This window comes from Protopterus annectens, chromosome 3.part1 (assembly GCF_019279795.1).
Source record: "Protopterus annectens isolate FY-2018-M chromosome 3.part1, PAN1.0, whole genome shotgun sequence".
In the NCBI taxonomy this organism is placed as follows: domain Eukaryota; kingdom Metazoa; phylum Chordata; order Ceratodontiformes; family Protopteridae; genus Protopterus; species Protopterus annectens.
The window spans coordinates 1492847916-1492870542 of record NC_056732.1 but is presented as its reverse complement, the minus strand read 5'-3'; the positions used below and the strand labels follow the sequence as shown (position 1 = coordinate 1492870542).

Genomic DNA, 22627 nt, shown 5'->3' with positions numbered 1-22627 from the left:
CAGTAGGGCCCATGTTTTTGCTGAAAAGTATGATAATATATATTTTTCCATTTAACTTAAGGCCATGACTTTGGCATCAGTTATTTGTAGCTGTGAGATCCTCTTTCAGTATATTAACATAATTTGGGAAGTCAATGACAGCACCCAACTTACAGTCATCCACAAACTTGGTCAGCCACAGGCCCTTTGCCTTTGCCTGGACCTCTGAGAAATAGATGCCAAACAGAAGGGGTCACAGGACAGATCCCTGGTGAACACCACTAGTGAGAGGTCTGCTGTCGGAGGTGGCACCTATTTTGACCTTGTGAGTCCTATCGGAGAGCTAGTAGGCCACCCACCTGACGAGATAGGGAATAATACCAAGTTGTGTTAGCTTTTAGATTCACAGAATAGATTCATAGATTAGTACTAAGCTAACTGCCCTTGCAAGCCATTTTAAGCCTAGCCAATTATCCCTTGTGAGTCTCAAACCCTGCACCTTGTGTTTGTAAGGCAAACACCTTAACCATTAGGCCACACTCCCAACGAGTGGGGGACTCTGTCAAAGGCCTTGGCAAAGTCAAGGTAAGCTGTATGTACTGACTTTTCCTCATCCAGGGCCTTAGTGACTGTCTCAAAGAAGTCAACCATGTTCAATAGGCAAGATCTGCCCCCGACAAATCTGAATTGGGTGGGGTCAAGTGCTTGGAGATTGCCTATGTCCTTGTTTATGAGATCCATAATAATATGCTCCATGGCTTTACAGATCAGACTTGTCAAGCTAATGGGATGATAGTTTCCTAGGTCAGTAGCACCACCTTTGTGTAAGGGGTGATAGTGGCAGTTCTCCACTCTGTTGGAACAAACCCTGTAATTAGCCTGTGGTTGAATAGGGTGCTCAGTGGCAAAGCTAGTTCTTGCTGGAGATGGTACAGAATACAGCCTGCAATACTATCAGGTCCCATGGTAGCTATGTTCTTTGCCTTGGATAGGGCCTTTAACACTTGATCTACAGAGATGTGAGGTGTGGGACAAGTATTGGGGTGTCGGCTGGGCCTTTGGGGGCAATATGGGGTGAAGCTTGCACTGAACATATCAGCTAGCAGGTTGGCTAAGTCAACATGATCATTGTAAGTGGTACCATTATGTACTAATTCAGAATAAACTTGGGCTTTGCCATGGAGGTTCCTAACGTAACTGAAGAAGGACTTGTGGTTTCCCTTTGTTTCAGAGGCTAGTTTCAACTCATAATTGGCTTTGGAGGTTTTCACTAGTGATCTAATTTTCCTGTTGAGGTGGAGGAAGGAGTTTTTCTGATTTGGAATTTGTTCCTTTTTACTCTTGGACAGCAGTTTCTTCCTTTTGTTGTAAAGCCTGTTGATAGAGGATGTCCACCAGACAGGTTTGTGTTTCCTTGAGGAGATTTTAGTTCTGTTGGGTACGGCTGAGTCCATGAAGTTGTACAGGTGCTTGTATACTGCACTGGCGTACTGTTCAGCATAGTTGTCCGCATCCTCTGGGGGGGGGGAGTGAAGCTGCTGATACCCTCCCTTAGGAGGTTGTAGTCAGCTTTTGAGAATTTTTTTTAGCCTGGTTATGGGTGGGGAGGGGTTGTGTGGGACAGAAACTTTAAATGAGGCAGACCGATGATCTGATCTTACCAGGGAAGAACATACTATGGGAGTGGTGTAGTGGTCACCCATACTGGTGAGAACCAAGTCCAGAGTGTTATCTCCTTTTGTGGGGGATGAGACCAAAGAATTGTTGGGTGAGTGCATCAGTGCACGAATAGTTCACACCAGTCTATGGTGGGGTAGCTAAAGTCACCAAGGATCAGGGTGTTAGGGGGTACCTTGATGGAGTCAAGTAGGTCCTGGTAGGAGGACTGGGTGTATAGCTGGCTATAACTTGGATGAGTGCTTTGCCAACTGTCAGTTGCACTTGGAGTAATTCCAGTGTGTCATGCTTGCAAATCACTCTGGAGTTGTGCCTGTCCTTAATGGAGATTCAGACTCCAACACCCTTAGTCTTTCTGACCTTGTCTTGGCATCAGAAAGTGTGGAATGAGGTATAGCCTGGTAAGGCAGGGGTCCTCTCTGCAGCTGTGAACCAAGTTTCCATGACTGGACAGACATCAGCATCTTCCAGTGTGAGGAGAGCCTCCAGTGAGTGAATTTTCAGGCTAAGGCTGACAGCATTAAGCAGCATGACCTTCAATTTGCTTTTTGACAGATCTTTTATGTTGGAAGATTTGTCTTTGGGACATAGGCTAAAAATGCACAATGGGGAGGCAAGAGCCTTGGCCAAGATCCAGAATGCCAGGGGTGACAGGTGGAGGCCATCTCTGGCGAAACATCAAGGGCTCTCAACCATGTCATCCCAGGCAGACAGATACTGGACCCCCTTGGAAAGATACCAGAAACTAAGCCAATTCTTGAAGTCAATTATTTTGGTTGGTATTGTGTTATCATTCTTGGTGAAGGTAGGACACTGCTTAGGGCTAGGGTCATCCCTGCCTGGAGCACATACTCTGAGAGTTCAATCATGTCTCTCTTCATATAGTCAAGGGAGGTATGTCTCAGGCCATTCACACCAACATGGACAATGGCAGGGTCATACTTGCACCTGTTGTGGAGAGACTTAAATGCGTGCGTGATTTTGCAGATTCTAGCACCTGACAGACAGCTGACCATGACCTTCTCCTTGTTGAGCCTCATGAGGGGGACATCAGTGTGTCTGACTATTGAGTCATCAATGACTAGTATGTTTGGTTTATTGTTATGCCTTATGGGCTGCATTGGTTTATTGTTATGCCTAATGGGGTATGTTTGTGAGACACTGGTGTGTTGACTACTGTGTGTGATGTGATTGGTGTTGTGTTTGGAATGTTTGTGAGTGTGCTTTGGGGGTTTCTGTTGTTTAGGTATGCTTTTATTGAGGACCCCTGCATAGGGGTGTGTGTGTGTGTGTTGCATTTGGCTCTGTATGTGGATGGTGTGGTGTTTGTGCTGGCAATCTCCTCTTTGTCAGGAGTACTGACTGTGGTGTGAGAGAGCATGGATTCCAGCTTACTGATGTAGATGCATTTCTCACAAGTAGAAGAATTATTTGCTAGGAGAAGAGGACTGTCCGCGAAGATGAGGCAGCTGCTACACTGTCTCAGTATGCCCATGTCGACCAGGCTGACAGGAGAAACTGATGGGAATTGTCCAGACGTAGTGTTCTGAATACTTGGTGGACTTATGGAAAGCAGGACATGACAGAAATGACAGCATGACATAAATGACATGAAGTCTAAAACACAAACTAAATGCAGACTATACATGTCACACCACCTTTTATAGAGAAATTTGCTTAACAAAGTCGCATTGTTTTAGAAATATAGTTTTTATATTGGTAGGGATCAATTGCAGGCTTATATAATCAACCTGTGTGCAATTTCATGGAATTCATTCCTAACAAACACATGTACTTGCTATACAATGGGTGTGAGAAATTCAATAAATATCAAACTCATTGAGATTATGCTGGCTTGACATCCAAGCTCCTCAATACGAGATATTTCCTGCAGTTTATATATTGTAGCAAAACACTATTTTGACAAGTGTAAAATATGCACATAAAAATGCAACCATTTGTATGCCCTTAAACCTATAAGCATCTCAAATATACCTGAGCATCCATGTGCTCTGGATTATGCGGAACGCTCCGCATTTAACGATGAGTGAAGCGACTGTTCTGCTGTTCCGCAATGAACAGCTGTGGCTCCACTACATGCATTCTGATTGGTTTGTGTACTGCAATTACTGCCAATCAGCTTCGAGGTATACAAGCCAATGCATAGCTGTGCTGTCCTTCCACATTACACAGCACAGGCTGTGGTCTACAGATTTTGATTGGCTTGTACACACCATTTACAGCCAATCACGAATGCAGTGTACGAGTCAATCAAGTAACAGGTTTCAGGAGCACAGCAGCCAATGAGAGCTGCCCAATACAGGTCAATCACTTTCTGCTGTGGATTGAAGATGTCGGGACTGGGACTCGGAAGCCAGGAGAGGAGTCAGCAAGCTGAAGGGACTACAAGGGCCTTGCTTTGGTGGATCAGGATTGGTCATATGGTCACTAGAAGGCTGTGGTTTGTGTTGCTGCCTGCTGGACAACCGGGGCTGATCAGATCATCATTTTGGATTAAATTTCATGCTGTGTGGAGACTGAGTCTGTGGATTATAGACAGAGGTAAGTGCTTTATAAATGTAGCTGTAATGTTATCTCTGCAAGAATTTCTGTCTTCGAGAACCTGTATGCTAGCAACTTTCTAAGTTTATAAGAGCAATATTTAAAGTGTCTCTATTTTTGTGTTTTGCTTGTCCCTCTAGTATGTCTCAAGGTAATTGCCGTATCTTTGAGACACTCTGTGCCAACACAGATCCTGTTATTCTAGGTTTAGAGCAATATTTAGTATCTCTATTTTTGCGCTGCTTGTCCCCTATTACATTTGGGTTTGCCCAGATTTTTTACACTAAGAGGTTGAGAGGTATGTTAGGATGGATGTCAGAAGTGAGTTATTTATAGTAATGAGATGCTTTAAAGTAGACAGGATGCTGTTTAACTTGGTCAAACTAAAATCATTTGTGTGACTTGTAATGTCTGTTTAGAAAATGTAGTAAATGTGAATTTTATTTTTGTAAAGTGCTGTTTTATTTACTTATGGTGTGGTTATGGTATTGCAGATTATAAAACAAAGGTTTTGGATCTGAGAAGTGCCTTATTGAATTTTACAGATGTTGTATCATGCTCCATGGCAATGGCATGTTTCGCGCAGTGCAAAAATAGGGTGTTTCACATTATGACTATTTGTCAGACATTGCTAAGGTCTGTCCCCTGGATTTACTATTCCTCCATGCAGGATTAGCTTAGTCCTGCACAGAGATGACCATTTAGGAGCAGGATGGCAGTGCACCATGCATATTAATGAGGTGCAATGCCTGAGCTTCTAATCTTACACGGAGCATGTAAGAGTGCAGGGGGTGTGTCTGAGAGCAGATCTCTCAGAATATACACGCCCCAGCAATGAAGAACAGCAGAAAGGGCTAAGAAATGAGTGAGACCACTCATAGGTGTCTGCATATCCCCACCAACAGCCCCCCTCGTGTACAACAGCAAGTATACAGAAATAAAATGAACAAACCTGTTTTTTTTTTTAAATCCGATTAAAGCTAACAGTAGGTGCACGTGTGTGCCAATCGCTTAGCTACGGTTAATGCAGCTTAAATAGCTGAAGAGGATAACAAGGAAGATATATGCAAATGAAGCAGCACAGCAATAGTTTAGTGGGCAGAGCATTTGCCTTACGAGCAGCCATTCCTGGTTCGAGTCCCACTGCAGCACATTCCATTTTCCATGGAAAAACATGTTATGACTAATATTCATGTTGCATAACCCACTAAATAACATATATTTATGAACTGGAGTACTGCAGTAAATGCACATGTGAGGTGTCAGTATCATAATGAATAAAGCATTAGTAAGCAGGTTTAAGCACCAATTCGCAGTAGTAAGCATATTTAAGCACTAATAAGCGGGTTTAAGCCCGTTTGTACAGGGGTAAGCAATGCATTCACAGGTTAAGCAATTCTGAAGCTAACTCTCTGTAAGCATATATAACCGGAGGTTAGCACTGCTTACTCTCGCGCAAACCCACTCAAACCTGCTTACATCTGCTCAAAAGTGTCTTAATCACTCTGTATCCAATGGCCCTTGATCTGCCCAACAACAAAATAAATAGCCTCTGCAAAGCTCGAACCCAAGACCCTGCATACCATAGCCAAAGTGATTTACTACTAAGTCATGTCAGATATACATAAGCCTGACGTTTTCACAAACATATCCAGCCCAGTCATTCAACAGTACAGGGAATGTATTCGAGTGTGTGTGTGTGTGTGTGTGTGTGTGTGTGTGTGTGTGTGTGTGTGTGTGTGTGTGTGTGTGTGTGTGTGTGTGTGTGTGTGTGTGTGTGCAAATATTATCTAAATAGATATAACATGTCTATATATGTAGATATAGATATAATATATATATAATATATATGTATATATATATATATATATCTATATATATATATATATATATATATATATATATATATATATATATATATATATATATATATATACACATATACATAAATATAAACATATATACATACAAATGCGTACATCTATAGATATATATGTCTACATCTATATGTCTTCATATATACAGCAAGTTATATGTATGTAAGCAGATATATATATCTATATAGGTATATACAGACATACATCTGTAGATAACAATGGGAACATAGCATATATGTCCACATGCACTGTTATTGGGGTTGAGAGGCCCCAAACAATATACGTCTTGTACAATTAGGTATCCTCTCCACAATCAAACATGTCTGTCCTGCAATACACTACCAACCGCTGCAGCCCCGATACCCAGGACCTGACACGTCATGGGCACAAGATGTTAACAGTACTCCATCCCACCTGTATGATGTCAGGCTGGTATCAGTAACATATCATGCAGTACAGTTGGCTCCCATAGGGAATGTACAATGTTGTAGCAATCAACATCCCTAGGATACATATACACAGACACATATATGCAGATACAGATATACATATACATATGTAACTACACATACACATGCAGAGATATGTATAGTAAGATACATATGTAGAAGGTGCACACAATATGGAACAGCCACTATTCCTACAGTTACCATCTTACCAACTGGAGACTGTATGAGCCACCCATACAAATGACAATCATTGCCTGCAACATACAGCCACATAGAGATCAAAGGATATAACACCACACACTGGTTTGCATAAATGGGAAAGCTTTATTTGTGTACTATTACAGTTGCATATGCCATGTCATATAGCTGTTTAGACAAGGACCTCCATATAAACTGAGTAATGCAACCGTGAAACAGGTATACTAATACAGTAGTCTGGAAAAGTTAACAAATGTTGCTGCCCAGGCCATGGCCATCAAGCAGTACAATAGTAAAGGCAGACTGGGCTAGAGGATACCAAACAATCAACAGTAAGTAATGCAGATGTATAGTTCATCAGCCTCCATCTACACTCTGTAGACAATCCCTAGGGGGTAAAGACCTCAGTTGACATAATGGGATGTAACTTTTACATAACAAGGCATAAATGACACCATCACAAGCACATTGACAAGCAGAACAGTCTGTATGGCAGGTGGTAGTAGGCCTGCATTTACCCAAGGTGGATTGTATGGTAATGTACATCCATATACCTTAAGGTAGCTCACCCCTGATGGTCTTCAGGATTCTGGTCTTTCAGGATTCTGTAGCGCTCCCATATACATATATGTATATAGATATATGTATATATGTATATACGTATATGTATATATAGGTATATGTATATATAGCTATATATGTATGCACATCCTATGTGTACAGATATGCCTAGTTAATGTTGGTATATATGTAGATATTAATAACTATATGTGCATACATATCTATTCTGATATACCTACTACTGTCAATATATATGTAGATATCCATACATATATGTGCATATATATCTCTATCTGTATATGTGTAGACATATATTGCTCTGTATATGTATATATCTGGGTGTTTATATGTATACCTATGTACATATACATATCCATCTATGTATGTTGATATGTATATGTGTATGTCTATATAGCTATCTGGATAATTATATGTACATATATCTTCACCATATGTCCTGAACATGGAGTGTAGTCCTACGTCAGCCCCTATAGTCCCAACTTCGTAGTGCAAGGGGATGTCAGATATGTATAGCAGGTATATTTGTAGACTATTGCTACTGTAATAGGGAGTGTCTTCACAGACATGGTGTGTGTGGGAGGTCACATCTGCTTTTAACATGTGCGCCATTGGCTACTGACAAACATCCTAAGGACATCATAGTACAGTAGCACTGCTAGCACGTAATGCTCCTGTGGACTACAGCAGAGGTAATGGCCAATATATGTGGACAGTCTGACACACTCTGGACAGTCCAGAGGTATACACATAACCCCTTAGTGCAAGACATGTGGACCAATCCTGACACTGTGGATGTTAACAGCCATGTAGATGGGTATAACACAAAACTACTGGTATACATGTGCACCCATAGGTTATGCATTGCATTCACACATCCTTGTTTGTCCTGCCACATAATAACCACTGGTACAGAGGTGCCATGGCCACATACTACCCACTAGATATTGTGATACATCTATACAGCATCCCACTGCTCTGTTTGACATACATGACTGTTATGGTGGCCCAGCAGCAGTACATCTGGCAAGTATCTGGACATTTCATCTCACTGGGTAAGTACATTAAGCTGCTAGGCATGTAACAAAGCACTGTGCAGGCTACAGGCAGACCGGCTCAACAATGGCCTACATTTCCTATGGGGGAATGCACATGTACCTGCATATATAGCAGGCTCTACAGGCATGCCACAGCACAGAGTAACATACACCTGTGTGAATGTGCATAACCACAACCAATGTGAACACAGCCACAACCACATATGGTATGCTAGTGTATTATTACAGTATATGGACTATCTGTCAACATCAACCTCATATGTGCCACTCACACACTAAACCTACATATACTGGGCCGCTACACAGTGTAGTCCAATGCCTGTCTGTGGTATGGGACATGTGCGTGTATGGCCCTACAAACATGTAAGCCGATATGGTAACATACAGTGGAGCAGCATGTAACATCAGATAGAACAGGACCAAGAAAAATGACATCTACCACAGTCTGTACACAGGCCAAGGTACATATTAACAATACACACACTGCTGACAATCACCATAAGTACACAGACCTCAGTACTGTACACACAACCACAGAATGTCCAGGTTATGTCATCAAATATAACCCCTACTATACATAACATGTGTAGCAGTCTGATATCGCACTGGCTTGTTGTCAGATATGGTGTCACTAATTATGGTGTACAGCACATATTCACCCCTTACTGCACGACATATGTACAAAGGTTGACAGGGTTGTGGCTGGAGGCACATACTCAGGGCCAATATTGACATGTTGCTGTGATAACCTCATACATTTACTGTTGTAACAGGGTTTGTTGTACCATATGTCCTATGAGGGATATGAAGTCAGTAACTCTCATGGCTGTCACCATCTACAGACTGCAATCCTCACACTACCTTCTGCAGTTCACAGATAGATGCTCTGTGGGTAACACCTGAAACAAAAGGCACCACACACTAGCCAGTCTGCAGATGACCCTACAGATGGGTGTTCCCTCATAAACATAGCATTGACATGGCAGGTATTAAAACATGTAGGACAGCAATATCCACACACACCCTGTTAAACCAACATTACTCCAAACGCAGTATAGCAGCACCTACAGTCTGTAGTCAGGTCAGGCACATTCCCCCTCTTGTGTGTTAGCCTGTTTCCACAGTGTATGTTGTTAGAGGTAAATCCCCAATCCATCTGAGATGCTGTTTGCCAAACAACAGAGTGAGTTCCTGCTCACAGTGAATGAAAGGTCCAACACCAACATGATGTTCCTAGATATTGGTGTGTGTTTCCATGCAACTGGCTATGCGAATGCTACCACAGCTGTTCCACATGCAATCAGCTAGAGAAGGGCTGCAATTCATGCAGAGGCCATCAGCTGATCATGAGCATCACTTAAAATACACATACTGCTGGCTAAGCAAAGCAGGTGTAAGTCTCCACATCCACCAGAGAGGGAGTGAGAGAGGCAGACAGAGGCAAAGAAAAGCCAGGGAGGGGTGGGAGAGTAAAACTTAAAAATGTGTGTGTCACACACCTACCAGTACAGGGTATTAAAACCCTGACGACTATGTAATGCTATCACATGTCCATGTGGTTATTGGATGTGCTACATAGGGTAGATGTTGAGGAGCCCTCAGAACGTATATGTGATGGTGAGTGACATCTGCAGCAGGGATACAGTAGCTATGCGGTAGGTGTAGTACACGTGCCTGTCCACATGAACAGGTGTCAGCGTCAACACAGCCACACTCTCACAGGGACGCACACACACTGACACACTTGGCAGGGCCAGGAATACAATTCATCCCTAGTGGGATTGCCACAACACAGTACTGTGCAAGTATCACATGCCCCACAGGGGTCATATGGAGGTTATATGTGCAAAGGGTATGTGGAGGTGTCTGATATCAGACAGCATGCTTTAGTATGCCAATGGGAGTTGTAGTGAGTGTGAATGTGGTCATACACATCATACAACACACACAAAGACACGGGTACCAGTACTGATGTGCATGGGTGCACTGCTTCACGGGTGTGTTGTGGTTGATGGTATCAGATGGCTATACAAGGCCAGGTGATGGGTATACCTTGGCATCAGGCCACATGACAATGGTCTGCATTGTGGCTCAGGGATGTTGTGTCTGGAGTTGCCCACACAGGTGGGTATTGTATTCACCATCCAGTCATCTGGGTGACTACTGCGTGTGGCCAATGCTGTGCATTGCTTGCCATGTATGTGCTCCTTAAGCCATAACATGGACAGTGTCTGGGATGTGCACACCTCCCACATGCATGTACGGTGACATGTGGAACTGTACCTGGAGTGTCTAGCCTATGTTGTGTACACAGGCTGTTATCATCAGATGTGCCAGTCCTGGCCTCATGTGGTGGGAACTGTTAATGGGCAGTAGGTTGACCCAGCACCTACATTGATAGCATGATACCGGTATTCCCTGGTGTCAGTGGCATCTGTCCATACGTGGCTTGTGTTTCAGGCATGGTATGTCCTTTGTGGATCACATTTGATGGCACCACAGGTGTTGCAGGTGTCTAGTGGGGAACATGGGGGAGATGCACTGTTGGCATGTACATACGTATTGGACTGATGGACAGGGTGCCATGCCCTCTATAGTCCACTGTAATTACAACATGGTTACTATCAATGGGCAATATGCACTGTACTATCAACATAGTTGTTACCTAGGCAAGTGTATGTGTGTATGAAACATGGGTTAAGAGTGTTCCCTGGGTAATACAAGGGTTGCTAACGTTGTTCAGCTGGCATTGATGTCACATTTTGGGGTATGGATTTGCACCCCAGCCTCTTGGCTATTTCAAATCTGTTATCCCTGTATGGTGGACATTGTGATATATAATTGGGCCACCATATAAGAAGTTTGCAAAACCTGCTCCACATTGCGTCCAGTTGTTACACACTCACAACCACCTCCACACAGGATACGAATGACATACACAGACACACACACACACACACACACACACACACACACACACACACACACACACACACACACACACACACACACACACACCTGTCATGTCTGGGATTAGAACTCCTACCTAACTAGTATATTACACTACAGCACTACACAGTTATAGGACACACCACAGAGATTACTGGAGTACTCTTTCCCAAAAGGTGTATTTCACAGTGAATGACATCAGCAGGATTGCCAAAGTAAGGCATTTGAATTGTACTGAGTGTGACTAGCCTAAAATGCATTGCTCCCTGCACAGACATAAAAACGCACACAAAACATCCACAACTGCCTTGTGTGGGAACAGAACCCCTATCAGAGTTCTATATCACACTACAGCATGATGCTGTTATAGGGCGCACCATGGGGATTGCTGGAGTGCCCCTTCCCCAAAGGTGTATTTCACAGTGAATGACATCAACAGGATTGCCAAAGTAGGTCATATGAATTGTAGTGAGTGTGACTAGCCTAAAATCCATTGCTCTCTCCACAGACAGAGACACACACTCTCACACACACACACACACACACACACACACACACACACACACACACACACACACACACACACACACACACACACACACACAGACACAAAGTTGTCATGTCTGGGATTAGAACTCCTACCTATCTATTTTATCACACAATAGCAGCACACAGTTATAGTACACACCATGGAGATTACTGGGCTGCAACTTTTCCAAAGGTGTATTTCAAGGTGGATGACATCAGCAGCCTTGCCAAAGCAGGGCATTTGAATTGTAGTGAGTGTGAGTAGCCTAAAAAGCATTGCTCTCAACACAGACAGGGACACACACACACACACACACACACACACACACACACACACACACACACACACACACACACACACACACACACACACACACACACACACACACACACACACACACACACACACACACACACAGTTGCCATGTCTGGGATTGGAACTCCTACCTAACTAGTTTATCACACCACAGCAGTATGCAGTTATAATATATGCCATGGAGATTACTGAGCTACAACTTTCCCAAAGGTGTATTTCACAGTGGATGACCTTAGCAGGCTTGACATAGTAGGGCTATGGGGAGGGCAGTGTGTGTGCATGGGCCATAACCCATTCATCTAGAGGTTGACACACCACATCCAGGCATAACCAGGGTCATATTCCACAGGTACATGTACACAGCTGCTTGATGACTACTTCCTTGTACAGTCATGTTGCACAGCTAGCACTTGCACCACATAGTCTGTAATGCTGACAGATACCAGTGGCTAGTGAGTGACATCTGAACCTCATGTGGTTGTGGCCCTTTGACTGTGTGCTAGGTGGGACAGGCCTGGATGGCTCCTTGTCACAGTCACCCTCTTCCACACATCTATGTACATCTACTTTTGGCTTATTATAGTGTGTTATCCATAGATATATGTCTGTATTCCTATCCACTGTGTGTGCAAAGCATGAGTGGTACATACTGAGGAGTGTTTGCACTAACATCTGCGACTGCCAGATATCTCTGGTCCACTGGTGTTTGCAGACACAGCCTTCATTTGTTTAAGTGTGTGAGCATGCCCAGTATGACCTTTCGGTATGTTGTTGACTGACATTGCCTTCATTTCTCTAAGAGTGTGAGCATGCCCAGTATGCCCATCTGTAATGAATGTGTGTATCGAGTCCAGGTAGTTTGTACTGCAGTGCAGACCTTTGTGTTGTACACCTACAGGTAGCATACTGTTTCTGCAGGGTATCCGTCGATCATTTGGCAATATGGGGACAAACTGTGCAGGGAATAGTGTATACTGTAGGTGATTGTGTCTGTGCTGCTTCAGCTGCATGGTACTGCTGTTAGCAGAGATGTTTAGATGTGTACTGTTATACAGGGCCTATATTACATTATTGAAACCCAGTAACATCGAACACCAGAAGACTGACACGTAAAGCACGAACTACGGTAATGGCGAACGTACAAAACTGCAAAATGCAAAATTTTGAAGTGTGATGGTTGGCCCGTCTGCGGTACAGCTCCGTAAGATGTAAGTGTGCGATAGTTCAGACCTTAGGGTTAGGGTGCGGGTTACGGTAAGTGCATATATAGGTAATGTATGTAAGGTTTAGTATAGGGTTAGAAGTAGGGTTTTGTTAACTGTCTGTGTGTGGATTATTTGTTTTGTTTGGGTATATGTCTGTAGGGTAAGTGTGCGATAGTTACGGACCTTAGGGTTACGGTGCGGGTTAAGGTAAGTGCATAGATAGTAAAGTATGTAAGGGTTAGAAGTAGGGTTTGGTTTGTGTATGTATGTGTTTTATTTATTATGTTTGGGTATGTAGTATGTAGCATGTGGTGGTGTTGGCCGACTATGATGGTTCGAGATTTGAAAATTCACGGTTTAGGGGGTTTAACGTATTTACGGTTCAGGCTATATGTGTCGGTGTTGTGGTGTTCGATGTTATGGGTTTTCGATAACGTAAAATAGACCCATTATACACAGTGATGTTTTCTGTCCCCATGTACTGTCAGGTGGACATTCTTGCTCACAGTGATGTCTTGGGGGACAAGGGTGACTGCAGCTGTGTCCAGTATTGAGGGCAGACACCTACGTATTCATGGTAAGTTATGCCATTCTGGAGGGGGAGCTGCAAACACTTGGTGCTCAGTTTGTGTATCTGGTTCAGCACCTTGGTACAGTACTGGCAGAGGATCCCATACTTGTACGCCCATCAACATGACAGTATTGGCTTATCTTGCTGTGGCAATGCCTCATAGCTGTACAGATTTGCACAGGTCAGCCAGGGGCAGGGGCCATAGATCAGGACATTTACCCTAATGTATGTGTTTACAGCCAGGGATAGTGTGTGCACACAGCTTGGTGTTGGACCCTACACATTCCATGCTGCCAATGCTCCCACCCCCCCCTCTGTTATTCTAACCTCTCCCATACATTATGCATACATTCTCTGATACTTTCCCTAAGGGTATCACCCCTTCACAGGTGTGTGTTAGTGTTGGTCCACAAGTCATGCAGTGGGACATGGTGGACGTGTTACTGTGGTTTGTCCACATGGCCTTGCATATGGCTTACATGGAGTGTGTTATGTTGTTATTTGGGTGTCTGTGACATAACATGCATTGGCAGTACATGTGAGACACAGGCCTTTGTCAGATGCCTGTGGGGCATTAGGTGTTGCTGCATGCCAGATGTGGCAGGTCATTGCATTCTGTCAGTCATACAGTCCTGGACCACCATACAGTATATTCCCCTGGGGTGATAAGGTAGGTGTGATAGGTGTTCATGCCAATACCTCCTAAAAGTCTTGCTCAGGTGGTGTGGATGCTGGCAGGATGCTACCTACAGCTAGGGACACACCTGCATGGGACACCTGCACTGCATGCTGCAGTCTTCCGCTATTGCCATATACAGGTGGGGTCTTACTGTACCCATTCCCCACAGTAGGGATATGACCAGAGAGGTACCTGTGGGTTGTGTTTGCATGTCCTGGGTGCGAGTGTACTATAGACACTACTTGCATCTGACACACACAGATATGCATTGGGCATTCCAGTTATGCTTGCATGTGCAGGTAAATCAGCTTTTCCCAATACATCAGTCCTACCTCCTTTGTGATCTGCGAGTGTTTGGGCAGACAACACTAGTATCCCCTACTACAGGACCAGATAATGTGATGCATGCCTGTATGTACTTTTCCAAGGGTGTGCCAATTTTACAGTGACACAATATATACTGTATGTCTGGGGTACTTTCCCCTGTGTACTGCTTGTATATCTTGACCAACAGCCATGCCATCTCAGTCTTTCAGATGGTGATACATATTACCACCATACATTTGCAAAGACTTACTGATAGCTTGTGTTATACTGATGGGTATTGTGTATGGCACTGCAGTTGTGAGGACTTGTCCCTGTCATCAGTGGTAGTGGGCAATGGTTTACCTCAACATGCATACATACCGACCACTCTCACATGGTATGGGACATACATCAACCTTACACACACATACCTGCATATTGTGCAGATGCTACAACTTATCCTGCTACCTTGGCCACCTCTGTGCATCTGTTCTCCACTGGTATTATACCTACACATACATGTTATTACATTTCTACATAGGGTTGTGGGGGGCACACCTGACTGTTACAACGTGTGTACATCACATTGGGGGGGGGCACACCAGACTGTTACCACATAATTAAGTAGGGTTGGGGGAAGCACACCTGACTGTTTCTGCATTCCTACACTCCTGTGGGGGGGCACACCTGACTATTTCTACACAGGATTGGGGGGGGGCAAACCTGACTATTTCTACATTTCTACACAGGATTGGGGCGGCACACCTGACTGTTACTACATTTCTACGTAAGATGGGGGGCACACCTGACTATTTCTACATTTCTACACAGGATGGGGGGGGGCACACCTGACTGTTATTACATTACTACGTCAGATGGGGGGCACACCTGACACTTGTACACATTTACTATGACTGTACTGGTATGTCAGGTACTCCATATCATTCGGTATTCTAACCTATCATGCTGACTAGAGGCAAATCAGTGTACTACAGATCTCAGCTTTGATTGACCTACATATTAGTTTCTGACTTCCTACCCTTCAGGACTACTGTCCTACTGCCTGACCTGCTGTAGTCTGTCTGTGTAGGCTTGGGGGGGATGTTACCCATAGGCATCATTCAGAGGCCATAGCACAGCCTTTATTTGTGTTTGTCTATACCTGTCCTGCTGGCTGTGACTGTTGTTAGGTATGTGAACCCCCCTGACTGGCATGTGTGAGTCACTTACCTTGTGGGTGTCCCAGTATTGAGGGTGGTACTGCAGGGCTGCCTATGTCAGATGCACATAGTACACTCACTACACATGGCTGAGCACAGGTAGTGTCATGTTTGGCATCCCTTTTCCTGTATGTGAGAGTCAGAGAGAGGTGTTATTCCCTGGGTCCCTCCTGTGTCAGTGTATGTGCTATGCATCGCCTCTTTGCCAAGGCCAGGGCATACTTGGCATGCCTTCTTCTGTCTACTGGGGCAGGCTCAGGTTGTTCCTCCTCCGAGTCACTCTGTGCCTGTGCAGGTCTTGGCAATGGTGGGGGGCTGTGTGGCCCTGCCCAGTGCTGTTCCTGCTACAGCTGTTTCCACAGGATCATATTATGTAGCATGGCACATACGATGACAATTTGGGTACATGTAGCTGGAACCATGACTTGAGCATCCCAAACACACGCTCTACTATAATTCTGGTCTGCACGTGTGACTCATTATGGAGTTCTTGTTCGGGCGTGTGTGCATTTCTGATGGGTGTCATCAGCCATGGCTCCAGTGCATATCAAGCATCCTCTACTAGGTGACCATGAGGGATGTCCCCATTGGCAAATCTCTGGTACCGCTGCATCAGATGCCAGATGTGGGAATCATGATAGCTTCCAGGGCAGCCAGCACACACATTCATTATTATGCCCTGGGCATCGCACACAATCTGGCAGTTGATGGAGGGGAAGCCCTTGTGGTTGATGTAGACCCTACCCCGCTCACCAGGTGGTGCTTTGATGCATATGTGCGTGCAGTCTATAGCATCCACTACCTCAGGGTATTCTGCTATTTGGTGGAACAGTTGCATATTGCTGGCTAATGCCTCATGGGTGTTGGGGAAATATACATGCTCACCGACATGTGCTGACATGGCATCCAGAAACTGGTGGAGTACCCTGGATGCGGATGCCTGTGAGATCCCCATCATATCCTCAGTTGGCCTTTGGAAGGTACCTGTAGCTAGTATTCTTAGGCCTACACATATCTTGGTATCCAGTGGGATGGGTTCCCCTCTGTTAGTTCTGTGTGTCAGGTGTGGCTGGCACAGCTCAACAATTTGCTGTAGGAAGTCCCTGCCCACCCTATAGTGCTCCACTATCTCCAGCTCATGTAGCCCCTGGTAGGTTACCCTGGGTCTGTCCAATCTTCTCCGTCTCCTCACTGTGGCTTGTTTGACAGCATTATATCCTCACCACCCTCAGCCTCTTCCACAAGTTGTTGTATGATAGCTATTGCAGCCCCTATCATTTTGTTGTTTTGTTTGTTAAAAGTTCCCCACTTGTATACACCGATGGTGTAGAGTGTGGGAAAAACAGAGGGGAAGGTGTTTGCATAGTTTATAGTAGTGTTCTGGGCTGGGCTGGTCTGCTGCCTGTGTAACTGGCTGATTCTGATACATTTCACCTGCCAGCTATGCTAGTTCTCCTAGATTACCTTCCTACTGCTGTTTTCCCTTCCCATTGCCTTCCTGTTTAAGCCCAGGGGTGTGTCGCACAAACAGAGTGCTCAAATGTGCACATAGCTGCTATTTCCTGGTTTAACTTTTTTTTTCCATTAAAACCCAGTGTGCGTCACACACCCCTGCTTAGGCATTGTAAAGAGTGCTAGGCAGACTCAGACACACCCCCTTGCCTAGCTGTGCTTAGCTAGAAGCAAACCTGAGCCACAGGGCTCCAATTTGCTTACAGTATGCCTGACACCCCCCATGATGTCAGGTAACTACTAGGCTTGCAGCAATCTATTCCTGCTCTTACTCTGTTGGGACCTGACTAGCATGCTGGGGGAAACTGGGATTCACTTTCATTCCCCTCATTTGCATAGGATTGCCTGCTAATGCATAGTTATATGTCTCACACTGAGCCCCCCCCCCTTAGCAACCACTACTCACTGGCCATGTTGTCTTCTGCCTGACATTGACTTTAATGGCAGAATAGTGATTTTAGTTAGAATGCTTATTTTCGGTTTATTTTCTTATTTTCCTCCCGATCCCATTTGCACGCCGCTGCCCTATGCTTAAACAGCCGAGATCAGCTAAAAAAAATAAAAGTTGATTTTTTTTTATTTTTTAAGATGTTTTCAATGCCAGTGGCCTTATACTTGGCCACTGGCATGCTTCCTGACTGATATCCACCCTTTATTTGGAGCTGTCATGGCTCTGTTTTGGAATTTGCAGAAATGTATTCGGTTACTAATTAGCAACTAAAAATTTATAAATTGCAACATGTCAAAACATTTGCTTTAGAACAAATTGTTTTTAGTGTGACACATGCAAAGCTATCAATAAGAAATGTAACACATGGAAATATTGGGGGAAAAAGACAAACTTGTTAAGAACTACCCTAGTGCGAGACAAACTGTATTAGAACTAAGGGGAGCTTAACAAAAGTTTATGAACTGTTAAGAACTTTTACAAGCAAATATCATACTAGATTCAGTGCCAGCTGGCAAGGAACAGTGAGAGAATGTAAAATATGCTTTAAAAGCTGATAGAATTTTAGCATGTGGAGAATAAAGTGTCAGCTTTTAAAGTTGTTTTATATACCACAGACAGTCACTTTTCATCTGCTTGCTAAATTTATCAACTGTCTATAATTGTGCAGAACATTGCTGCTTTTGCTCATATTTTTACCTTGTTCCTTCTAAACTCTTTGATTTTTGGGTAAATCTCAGAAGATTACAGTCATTCGATAATTCCACTCATTAGAATTTCATACTTATTAGTCAAAATATATCTTGATGCAAAACATGTTGTTCTATTAACCTTTTAAGTGAATTAGAGAAATATTTAAAATCTGTCCTTGATTTTGATCCTTTGTCTCCCTGCAGTATTATTTCTGTATTTGTCTACAACTCATAAACAAAGAAGTTGACAGGTATGCTATTTGTCAATGCTAATACCATTACTAGCTTTCAGAGCTGGTGAAACACTTTGCACTTTTACACTTTCTGTTGTTTTTTTTTTTCTGTAACTGGTGGTACATGGACCAGATAAAGCTCAATGCACTACAGATAATTATGATTAGGCCAACCTTTAAAATGTGTTTTCAATATGGATGCCAAGATTCAGCTCTCAAACTTTGGTCTCACCTCTCAAACTTTGTTCTCAAGGTGCATTTCTTGGATCCATGCCTTGAACAGAAAATCAAAGGGTTATGTTGACGACACATAATCATAATCCTCTATATATCGTAATCTATTAAATCATCACATCAGGGACACCATTTAGAAGTTTGACTCAATAATGCAAGTCTGGGAAGTGCAAAAAATCAAGTATGATCTTAAAATAGCAAGAGACTATGAAATGTGGTGTTACTCATTAAAATCAAGCCTCCACCCCCACCCCAGTTACTTACATATGCAAACTCTAAACCTGCTATACTTTGGAGAAGGGGAAATACTCCAAGATACAGATATTTCAAACAATGTATATTTTCCGTAATTGCATTTACTTTACTATAATGCTAAGGATCTCTCTTACGAACATTGAACATACAAAAAGACATCAGATCTAAACCAATAAGCACTTCTGGATAAAGTGATATTTTTAAGGCTTTTCAATTTGTGTTGCAGTAAAAAGGATACAAACATTAAACTGTTTAAACTGAAATTCATGACATCTCTTTCATTATCTCTCCAGCCAGGATCATGCTCTTAGGTTTCTTTAAATGTTATACTTGAGTATCCTGATATCATTCCCTGAAACTTTCATTAAACTATGTGAGATCCTTTTGTAAAAACTGTCCTTTACAGATAGGGAGTAGAAATAGCCAAAAGTGTTCAGTATAACCAAAAATGTCTAGTAGTAAAGGCAAAAAGAAATATATATTTTTTCAATGATAGGAGAAAATGAGACAACCAAAGGTTACAAAATTAAGAAGACGTACACCTCGCCTGACATTCTAACTTTGCATTCTTTAATTGGTAAAACAACTGAGTGGCAAAGTACAACTTTCACTTTTTTCAATCTCATACATAATTGATATTTTCAATGAGGTAGAATGCACCTTCCACAAGATATTGCATTACAGAGTATGGAGATAGACAAAAAACATACAATTAGCCAGAAAAAAAAACATGGTCGAGTATGGCAGTTACATAGCTAGGAAATATTCTCCAAAACTGCTGGACCAACAGTGATTCCTGAGCCATACTGAGGTAGTTGGTATTGCATCTCTCCTTTACCAGTAGTTGTCTGTCACCTAGTCCTCTTTTACAAGTATTGTTGTGGTTATAAGCCATCTGCATAAGATTTTGAAATGGATGGAAAATTAATGGCTGTACGTTTTAGGAGGGAAGGAAGAAAGGATAAAGCTGATGCTGAAAACATTCGGGCAAACCTCCTCGTCCCAGGTTTTCTGTTGGCTATACAACTAAGGAATAGAGTTATTAAAAAGATTTGAGTCCAGACTTCTAGGGTGACCCCACTTTAGTGCTTAAGTAGGTAATGTAATGCTGCTCTTCTGATCTTCATGGGGAGCTTTTTGAAGCAGCTGGGTATAGATATACATCGGTCAACCAGCTGAAAAAGGAGTGCCTAAGCTGCATGTAGTTTCAAAAACTGGCAACTTATGAGGCTAACATTACCTTAGCATCCTCAAAGGATCAAGATAAGAATGTCAGGTACTAAATGGTGCTGAAGTGTGATGTGGATTACCAGATGTGAATTGGACTGGAGTAATCAACATAGATCCAGGAGCCATGTAGAACTGAAATTCTTTATCTGCAGGGAAATCTAGCTAGCTACAGAAGGTTTACAAATCATAACTCATAAACCCTTGATGTTTCTCTCAGCTACCTAAGTTCATTAGATAACTTACCTTGAATACTGAACATACCTTGACAACAAATTTCTGGGGCATTAACCACTCTCCTGGAGTGAGAGACCAAGGATTGAATTTTGAGTTGCTGTCCTGGAGAAATTTGGGTTTCAGAATGTAACCTGTGCAACCATTGTCATGAAACTTCCCCTGATAAAGATCCATTTCTTTTCCAGATGTCTGGAAGTTAAGTGACACTGAAAATCAGACAAGAAAAACTTAAATTAAATTGTATTTCTGTCCCTTGTAAATGTAAGACATATTAATCAAAACAAATCAAAAGCTGCCTAATTAAATACAAAATTTCTAAAATGTAGAAAAAAGTTTGTGTACTTCAAGATCAAAATATTGCATTTTTGTACAGCTGTCATTCAGAAAATGAACTAACACTAATTACTTTTTGAAGGCATACAACATCTCTAATGCAAACTATAATGTTACATATACGGAGCATGTTCAGCTACGGTGGCAGTTCATTAAATGCAACCATATAATAAAATGTGTATAATGAAAGCTTCAACTTCTGGTTCTATTTATTTGTAATGACTATCAGGCAGGAGTGCAGTATAATACAGAAAAGTAAAGTGCAGCAGTTACGGTGCTGGTTTCCAAAAGAGAGGACAGGGTTTGAATCTCAAACTGTTTTCATTTACACACTACATAATTCTGATTAATCTGATTATCTGTGATATACTCTCAGGTCTCTTCTGAAAAGCTGATACCTCTGATGAGGCCAGTGGGACTATCAGTTAACAAAGTAATAAAACAAAATCATAAATGCAGTCTGTTTTCTCAGCTGTTTACAGTGTAGGTTCATAGGTACTTATTAGGCTACTGCTCTGTGAGGTTAGCCCTTATATTTCAAATCTAAGTAGAACATTTATACGGTCTCACCTCTATGAGGGATAATGGCACTAAATTGTGGATGAATTTGTGGTTACCCATCCAGTCATCCAGATTACATTTGAACAGAGGAAGGGAAGTACTTTGCTTTATGTGGAGAGGAAGGCAATTTCAAAGAAGTGGTACTCTCTGTGATATAGTCTATTTAAGTTGCAAAAGAGATTTAGATCTCAAGTGGGAGTTCCTGCTGCCACTGGACATACAAATATGCAGTAAGTTTGACAGGATAGGGTCTGTTGAGGATCTGTGCACAAGGTAGAGGTCAGCTCTCTGTAGCTGCTATGAGGACAAGGCTTTGAAATGATCTGCATAGTCTTTATGATTTAGGCTGCTGATTTTCTTATTAAGAAAGCATTGTGGGTGTTCAGGTTATGTCAGATACTTGTAGAAGTGATACTGAAGGAGACCTCTGTGAATGACCTGATGTGTGCAGAATACACTGAAATGATCATATCCTTAGATCTGGACACCGAACTATTAGCAATAAGTTTTGCAAAAAAGAACTTTCTTAGAATAGTGGATATGTGGTGATCAAAGGTCAGTTCACTGTCTATAGAGTTTTCCAGAACCCTAACTACTGGATTAATTTTTCAAGACTGTGTTGTCAATGTGATAGTTACAGGGGACTTTTTGCTTACTGAAGGATATTATTATACATTTCTTAGCATTTAGCTTTAGTCCACGGTTTTGGCACCAGCTATTGGTTTGGAAAAGGCCCTCTTGG

At 42.7% G+C, this 22627-nt stretch overlaps 1 protein-coding gene across 2 annotated transcripts in view; it reads right to left on the bottom strand.

Annotated features, from left to right (window-relative positions):
* Positions 1-22627, bottom strand: part of PLCD1 (phospholipase C delta 1) — a 1599641-nt gene that overhangs the window by 201736 nt on the left and 1375278 nt on the right. For both annotated transcript variants that reach the window (XM_044067556.1, XM_044067555.1), the window contains exon 12: positions 21019-21197. In XM_044067556.1, coding sequence (XP_043923491.1) covers positions 21019-21197 — 179 coding nt within the window. The remainder of the gene's footprint in view (positions 1-21018; positions 21198-22627) is intronic.